The sequence below is a fragment of the Poecilia formosa genome, unplaced genomic scaffold, assembly GCF_000485575.1.
Source record: "Poecilia formosa unplaced genomic scaffold, Poecilia_formosa-5.1.2 Scaffold133, whole genome shotgun sequence".
NCBI lineage: Eukaryota > Metazoa > Chordata > Actinopteri > Cyprinodontiformes > Poeciliidae > Poecilia > Poecilia formosa.
Genome location: NW_006800072.1, coordinates 290615 through 299895, shown reverse-complemented (window position 1 = coordinate 299895; position 9281 = coordinate 290615). Strand labels below are relative to the sequence as shown.

At 36.9% G+C, this 9281-nt stretch overlaps 1 protein-coding gene across 2 annotated transcripts in view; it reads right to left on the bottom strand.

The window, feature by feature from the left end:
* Nucleotides 1–9281, bottom strand: part of LOC103144860 (glucocorticoid receptor-like) — a 60113-nt gene that overhangs the window by 4733 nt on the left and 46099 nt on the right. For both annotated transcript variants that reach the window (XM_007562017.2, XM_007562018.2), the window contains 5 exons: nt 9016–9132; nt 5776–6048; nt 4223–4367; nt 3423–3553; nt 313–470 (listed from right to left, as the gene is read on the bottom strand). In XM_007562017.2, the coding sequence (XP_007562079.1) occupies nt 313–470; nt 3423–3553; nt 4223–4367; nt 5776–6048; nt 9016–9132 (824 nt within the window). The remainder of the gene's footprint in view (nt 1–312; nt 471–3422; nt 3554–4222; nt 4368–5775; nt 6049–9015; nt 9133–9281) is intronic.

Here is a 9281-nt window from a genome sequence, read left to right as displayed (position 1 = left end):
ACCACTCATTTATGAAAGGAAGTAGCAAATCTGTGAATAATATGAATCAAAACTCAGTTTAAAGTAATTTTCTCTAAATGTTTGACATTTTCTGACACTCATGTCTTAGGACTTAAAACTAACTTTAATATAAGATAAAGTGAGTAAAAGCAAAATTCAGTCAGATTTGGGTGAAGAAGTAACATGGTGCCACATTGATTTCTATGTTTCATTCAAACCGGCTACCAGAGCAGACGGCCTGACTAATGAACATCTACGAGAGAAGAAAAAGTCCCGACTAGCTGAGCAGATGTGAGTGTTTGTGTAACAAACCTCCTGCATGGAGTCCAGTAGCTTTGTTAGCTGGTAGAATCGCTGCCAGTTCTGACTCGTGTTCTCTTCTCGCTTCACAATGGCTTTTCCCAGCTCCTTGATGTAAGTCATCCTGATCTCATCAAAAACCGCCTGGCTCTTCAGGCCTTCTTTTGGAACTACACACATGGAACAAGAAAACACACAGAGATGACTGTGGGTGTAGCTTAGATGGAAATAAATATAATCTTCAAATAAAGCTAAGAGTGACTTTATTTGAAAGCCAGTTAGACTAAAGACTAATATTTTATTAGTCTTTAGTTTCCTTGTTTTGCTTTTTTTCTGCTTCCATTCGGATAAACCAGAGCTTGTGAGGAGCTGGAACAAAATGCAGAGTATTTTGTCACGCCTTTTGTTCAAGGTGCAATTATATTGACATCTTAACCAACTTTGTCGACTTAAAACTGCATATAAAAATTGCCCTTTAGAATTTACCCCAACACCCCGTTTTGTTTGCTAGCGAAGGCAAAATGTTTAATAAAACAAATAAATCAATGAAGTCCCTGTCAGTCTGCCGGGTGGCAAAGAGTCCAAAAAAGCCACTGTCACCAACAGAGATTATGGACGGAGTGAAAAGCAGGATGATTTACATAATCGCACATATTAGCAGACTCCATCAGGACTTTTATCTCTGACACAGAGAGGCATTTTTCTGCCTGTACTTTGAATCATTTTGTATCTTTCAAACAATTTTTTTCCATTTATAATATTTTACAGAACTTCATGTGGAGTTGGAAAAGGCTACAATGACCTGCTTTTGCAGAATCATCTTGATATATTGGCATCTTGTGTTATATCTGCAACTTTTATATATTTTGACATATTAAAAGCATAAACTTTAGTGTACTTTATTGGGATTTCATATAATAGACCCCCAAAACATTCATAATTATGAAGTGGAAAGGAAAGTATTTTCCCTTAAATAAAATCTTAAAGGTGTGGCATGCATTTGTACTCAGTTCTCTTTAATAAAATATTGAGTAAAAGCCTTCAAACATCCGGTACCTGGTGAATAGAAAGTATCTGATCATCTGTGATTAATCAGCAGCATGAAGACCAAGAAACAGATCAGAAAGGTGGTAAAGTGAGGATTAGGTTATAAAGCAACTTTGAAAGACACAAACACATTACATAGCCATTCACATCCGGTAGGGCATGGAGAGTATAAATACGAAAAGCAGCTGGAGGTCCATCGTAGCTCTGGAGGAGCTACAGAGATCCACAACTCAGGTAGGATGATCTGTTGCTACGGCAACTATTAGGCACAAACTCCTCGAATCTGCCCAGGAAAGAATGGTAAAGTGAGCACCCGTGCATGACTCAGGAAGGCTGAATACAAATGCACACCACACTTTTTAGAATTTTACATCTCAGAAAACATATTTACCATTTGCCTTCCACTTTATGAATATGGATTACTTTGGGGTGGTTTACAAATTCAAATTCTAACATATTCAAAACTCCACTTGTACTACAGAACGTGTAAGAGTTCAATAGTTCTGTTCGGCTAAAATGCTTCTCTGACTGGAGCTGATAAAACAAAAAAATGCTTTATGGGTTGCTTCAGCTTTGATAAATGTCCTCTCGACTTATTTAATCAGCTCTTACCAAAGCTGTCCTGACCTGATAGTTTCTCCTTCACTGTGGGGAACAGATGGAAATAGCTCTTAGGTACAAAAATGCAACCTGTGCTCACTATGGAAATGTAATCTCTCTGAAGAGCACACTTTTCCCTGAATGTCAAAGAAACAGCTAGAAAGAACTGTCTATTCCTCTGCAATTCACAGTTTGCAAATGAAGGGGAAAGAGAACTGTCTTGGTGTTTAATGGTGTAAGAATAACCAGAAGAGACTGCGTGTCCCATTCTTTTAACATTTTCTCTACAATAAAAAGGCTGAAAAACATTTACATTTTCCTCTAGTGTAGTTAAGGCACTTTTCTAATTTATAGCAGCTTAAAAAAACAACTCAAATCCATTCAGACATGATTAAGACTACATGAATAAATCGCTGGTCAGCCACCAAAAATGAAACATTCAAATCTGGGAAATGAGACTTTCTTGTAATGAGTCTCCTCTCATTATTTTGGCAATTTCTGACAATTACGTAAGTCAGAATGCAGCATGTAATTCATCTCCTCAGGAAAGAAACAAAATTACCTTCATCTTGACTACCTGAATCCTTCAAGTCAAAACAAGGAAAGTAGGTTTCTTTCAGGAAATTGGTTTTGAAAAACTAATGACAAAAGGTTGCCCCCAAAAAAGGCTGATTTCAACATTTAGTATTTTCAAAGATCAAGTAAGAAAAAAAATGAAGTGTTATTATAAAGATTCTTATGAAATAATTTTATGACCTTTATGCATAAAATAAAACAAAGCTGCATTTTCTGCTCATTTTGAAAAAAATAAAAATACAAGAAACCTTGAATTGAACAGTCAAAGGGAAATAAGTACAAGAATCTGTCAAACTCCCTTTCAACAAGGAGATAAAAAATCATGATTAAACCAGGCAATCACCAAATGATCGATTTCTGATGCAGTTTTAATTTTTTGAATGAAAATAAGAAAACTGCCAGATTTAAGATTTACTGACACCAATTATAACTAATTGACTTTTTTTTTGTCATATTACTGACAGAATACCAAATTCAGTTTCTCAGAAATACACAAGAAAACAATTGAGATTATTGCATAATCCTCCCCCAGGCTCACCAATGGGATTCATCCTAATATTCTCAAGGTTATTCCCTGTTGCTTCTGCACTTTTTCCTTCTACTAAACTTTCCAGTAATAAGCTTAGACAAAGCAATCTGTAAAGACTCAGCTTCCCATATCTATATTTTCTTTATTATTGCCATTTGGTAATCAAATTTGCTGAGAAACACTGTAAAACCCCTGTAGATAATGAGTTATAGCACATCACTATAGTTAGTTTGAATCTTTATTGATACAATATTCCCCTTAATTTTTATATTTAAATTGAATTTTTCATAATAGAACATCATTAAGCAGTCAAATCAAAAACATTTTGTTGAAATTTTTTTATAGCGTCCCAATAGAAGTGTATTATTACCTGTACTCAGCAGTAACAGGACCTTCATGCAGAGGTACTCATCATAGGACACCTGCAGTCGGACAAACTCATTGCAAATCTTCAGCATCTGCTCACACTGGTCACCCATTAAAGGCAGCTTCATGCGCTCTCTGGAGCAGGACAGGGTGCAGAACAAACAAATGGAAAACAAATTTTAGTTCGACTCAACGTCAATTTTTTAATTGATCATGTAATTATTTGCTCATAATAGAAAGCGCTACAATACTGCAAAAATAAAAAATAAATAAAAATAATAATAAAAAACAAGAGAGGGTGAATTTTTAAACCATACTTTCACTCCTAAATACCACACAATAATTTATCGTCAACAATTGAAATGGCACTGGCTATGACTCATTCAACTAAAGCTTGTTCTTTTACTGCTCAGTACATTTTAAATCTTAATAGAAAGTTATGTTCTTTCTGAGCAGAATAGAAGCAGCTATGAGTGTTCAGATGCTCATCAAGTAACATTTCAAAACATCATTGTTCAGGAGAATGAAAATGACACATGGATTTTGATTTTTCTTTTATAAAATCTATTTTTTATATAAAATTACATGGGGGCATGGATTTAACCACACTTTGCTGCAATAACAGCTGCAAGTATTATGAGAAATGTCTCTACCAGCTTTACACATCTAGATGAAACATTATCAATTTTCTTGTCTGAGTGTCTGAACATGGGATTTTTCAATCCTGCAACATATAATTATATTAATAAATCTATCTGACAATGTGTTGCTGATAAAATACATATTCAGATAACTGGTACGCACTCATTTATGACGAGATCTGGAGCAAAACAGAGCATTCTGCCATTACACTGCTCATAGGACCTCCAGCCGAGGCTGAAGGACATGAGGAAAAGCCAGGAGCACTGCAGCAACGTCATCTGATCATCAAGGTGCAGGTTACGGAAGCCTGAGAGGGACACATAAACTCTGTTAAATATAAAGGCACAAAAATGACAGGCAGATAAAGTGGAACCTAAAATAAAATTGAACATTTTAATTTTCTTTTAGAATATCTGCCTATATTTTTTTGGAATGTTTAGATTGCAACCCTTCCATAAGGTTCTGTTGAAATAATTATTGTTCTCTTTAAAGTAAATTAAGGTTAAGATTATGTTAGAATGATGGCATCCTGTATGTTAAAGGCCCTACACACCAGTCTGACATGCAGTAGGTAACTACGGAAAACGTACAAGACCAAAAGACAAATATTTTTAAAATTTTAATATCATTTTTAAAATAATTTTCTTTTGATAAACATAAATACACAGTCACTTACAAGTAAGTATACAGTGATGGTGAAAATGATTTTGAAAGTAATAAAACTAAAAATTTACCAATCGTGGCCTTAAACAATATTTAATATTTCAGAAAATTAGCAGTCCACAGAATAAACTGAAACTAAATTGCATACATTTGTGGAGTGAACTGCTATAACTGCATTTCCTCAAATGCAGTGACAGGAACCCCATGTAGGAACTGGCTTGCCAACCAAAACAAACCAGTCTTCCCCTTTAGGATGGTGGTATTGTGGGTAATGTGGTTTTGAGGCGTTTCAGGATGTTGTCTGCTGTTTACGCAGTTCAACACTTGTGCAAAATTCTGAATTTTTATAAGTTTGTTTTTATGTTTTTCAAGATGTTTCCTATATTCTTTTTTATATACTAGAAAATAAATATTCTTGCATATATTATAAGATTGTTGAGTTTGTAACAGTAGGGAGCCAGAAAGAGACTGTTGCATTTTGGTGGTGCTCCATTTGGAAAATTCTCATTTATTGAGCTGTAATAATACTTCATTCTGAAAGCAATGTTCATAGTTGAATTTTTCTACTAGAATGTATTTTTCTGGTTTTATGTCACATATATAAAACCAGAGGTCTTCATGAATTCATGAAGTCCTCACTGTGCTCTCTAACACCAAAAATGAAGCTTTAAAACACCTCATTTATGTTCAATTACAGAGGAATTAACCTAGGCAAAGACATATTTCATTATCAAAGTACTCCGAGTTAGCTTAGTTCTGACAATAATTGTTCTTTCATGAGCCACAATTACTCTACACTTCCATTCAGCTGCTGGAGACCACACATTTTATCACATGGTAGCTGAGCATCTGTCTCCACTGCATGGTAGAGGCATAAAAACCATTCCACTACTTACAATCTAACCAATTAAAGTAGCTCAACCATGATGTACCCTCTGTATTTAATCAGATATAAGAGCCTCAACATCTGGAGAGTCCTTTAAAAGGTTAACCAACGACTGGAATAAGTACACATCAAAACCAAACTTAAGGGGTGAGGAAGAGTTCACTACCTGGCAGCGACTTGGCCCATTTGACGGCAGAGATGACCTGCTGGCCTCCCAGTCTGTTGAGGGTGCTCATGAGACGAGATGAGGTGTCCGGTAGCGTGCTGTCGTAGCCCGAGTAGATGATCTCAGGCTCGATGGCCTTCAGGACAGACAGCATGGTGGGCACGAGCTGCGGCATGCTTCTGGGTATGATGGGAATGGCCAGGCTGCTGGCAGGTTCTGAGGGCCTGGATGGCGTTTGCACTTTAATCTTGTTAAGCTTCTTGTTTTTCCTCGCTGAGGAGTTCAAATTGTGAAAAAAAAATTGAATTTATTTCACTAACATATTATGCTACTACAAAATGATTATTGTTAGAAGTATGGATTTTATGTGAAAAACAGAGAAACAGAGCATTTAACACTCCCCTATGGTCATATGATATGGATTATGACCAAAAGAACAAGATCCTGAATACAAACGGTTAAAATCAGCTTCTCAGAACTAACTGTCAGGACCATTTATCCCTATAAGCCTCTCCATGCATAACTGCAGTCTTTAAAGGCTGTACTTTAACTTTTGGATGTGCCCTGAGTCAAATCCTCAGTAGCCAAGTGTTAAATACCTGTTAATAAATTAATAATTTATTGTTAATATTTGGGTGCTGCTCCAGTTTTAACATGGCAATGAATATTTTGAGCATGGCCATGCTAATATTACAATCAAACGAGTTACTGTTTATTCTTCAGAGTGATTAATGTAGGAGAAAATTCAGTGGACATCTTGTAAGTAATCCACAAATAAATCATTATATTATAAAATGGGATAAAATCTTGAATAAATCCTATATTTAAATCTCTGCTTAGCCTGAACTAATTGATTTAACACTGACTTAGCACTTTTTTTAGCCTCTGGCTCCAGATTAATGCAGATTTATTTATTTATTTAAAAATAAGAAGGAAGATGATATCGGGTCAGGTACGGCACTACAGCTACTTTCTAACCCTTAAGGTATGCACTGTTAAAAACATTATCAAAACTCTAAGATCCTGGTTTTGCCATTTCTGACTTCCTCTCCATTACTGCAGTACTTTTTGCCCACGCTCTGTACATTATCGAGGCGCCATTTTCTGTGACTAAATGTGACAAACATATCAGATGTGGAGAGGTTACCACCGGAAAAAAGAAATAACAAGCTTTTCCTACACTCTACCTTTTTTAATTTCCTCCACTGGCGTTTCCATGGCAACAGTAAGCCTTTCAATACAAAGCCTGTCTGTTGATGCACTGACGTCCATCAAATCCCACTTTCTGTCTTCCTGTCTCTCTTGCTGAGCACCAGCTTGTATAAAGTATACCAACAGCAATTTACTATGCTAAAAGACACTAAACATATGCTTAAATAATATCCAATTAAAGCAGCTGCTGTGTTAAACCTGATGACTCCCAGATCAAATGGTTTTTTTAAATGCCTAAGTTCATGGTAACCATAGCGTTCTGACTTCCTAGTTCATAGAGTATTGCTATCAAATTCAATATGTTCCTGATTTGTTTTTTCTTATTAATGTATTAATGCATTAAGACTCCTCAAAATTAAAAGTAGATATTTTAACAGTGATCGTGCTGTTTCACAGGACATGCTGAAAACACAACAAAAACGACCCAAATTCAAAACTTAAGAAAGAAACAATAATTAACATTTCTTTAAAATATGTGTTTTCCATAAAAGTGCTTTGGGCCTATAAAAAGTCACAGGGTTCAGCTTTGTAATTTTCAGTCTGTAAAATTGATTTACAACAAGTGGTAAAGCTCAATATTTTTATTGTTTTAGTTTTAATATAAATGGATAAAATCTAAGCTTTCTATTTTAAAGTTTTTTGTTTGTTCCTGTAGACCAGAGGTTCCCAAACTGTGGGGCGTGCCCCCTAGGGGGGCGCTGTGCCATTGAGGGGGGAGTGGGGGGGGAGACGTCTGGATGAAACAAAAAACAAAAAAACATGAACGCTGTATGCGCTGTGTTTTTACCTTAGAATGGCCAACTCTCTGTTATTCCTATGTCAATTTGATACAGCAGAGGCTTCCACACTTCCCATATCTGTGTCCTCTGTCACTTTTATCAGCAGTTAAAACTGTTTAATCCGTTGTTAACATGTCGTAACCTGTTTTTCCGAGCCGCCTTTAAACGCAACATGAGCGCTACGACGCTCGCGCTGGGTTTACACCTGTGAAGGAGACCTGCTGCTGCTGGGCAGAGCTACGCAAATGTGTTAGGATCATGGCAGCAAACCAGCAAAACGTAAAGAACTTTTCACAGTTTTTCCCCCAAACTAACAGACTGTTGAGTAAAGCTGTTGGATGCTGGTAAAGTTAGCTAAAAGATGACTAGCTAATATCAATACAGCACCTTAGGCTTGTTAACAAGTAGCTTGTAGGCTACTGGTGGTGTTGTCTACATTCAGCTACAATTCATTTTGCCCCCCAAAAAGTTGATTCCCCCCCTTGTTCGTCTGGAGCCGGTAGTCTCTAAGAATCCACCCCCCACCCCCTTCGCTCACACACATCATGTGGTACAGAGCCATTCAAGGTAAAACTGTAACTGAAATGTTTTGCTCAATTATTGCAAACCAAGATATAAAAACTTTTCCTGACATGCTTTTGAGTTAGTAACTTCTGAATATGCTCTAAAGTCTGTTTTTCAGCAACTCAAAACCCACAGAATGTTTTACAAAATCAGTTCACACCATTTCCAAAGCAGAAGATGTTGGGTGCAAAGCTTTCAACAAGTCTATTTTTTCAACTGATCTATTTTTCTAATACTTTCTTTAACAGTTTTTCTTTAACTGCAGTGAAAGGCAGTTCTACAAAGTATCACAAGGGAGTGTATACTGTACTTGGGCTTGCAACACTTTTAATCTAAGAAGGTTTACGGATATTTTTGCAAACTACTTTATACGGAGTTTTCTTTTTCTCCTGAGGCCTTTAGTGTGCAAATTAATCATCTCTTCCTGGAATATAACCCCCCCCCCCGGCATAACAAAGTGGGTGTGGAAGGTGTAGGTGGAGGGAGACCGTCTTTTCTCTAATCCCTTGGCTTTCCATTTTACTCAGGATTTGCACGGCCATGCCAACATTTAAGTGAGCCAATGCATTCAGTCCTAACAAGCTTATTTGCTTCCTTTTTACCCAGAAATTCCTCTTCCTGAAAAAGCTGAGTTACAATGTAAGACCAGAGCAGACCTTATTCATTCACTTGTCACAGTATTTACCTTCCAGGTTCATTCCAGCCTGGAGACATTTCCTGAAGCGGCATGCTGGACAGTTCTTCCTGCGGATCTTATCAATGATGCAGTCATTTCTTCCCGCGCACAGGTAGTTGTGCTGACCTGTACAGACAAATGGAGGAGGAAGAGGAGAGGGGATAAGGGAGGGACAAATTAGCCGGCTAAGACGGTTTGAGGAGGATTAGCCTGAGCAGCCTGCAGAACCACATTCGCCACCTGTTGATTTTACAGCAAACCCTCACAAACTTGTG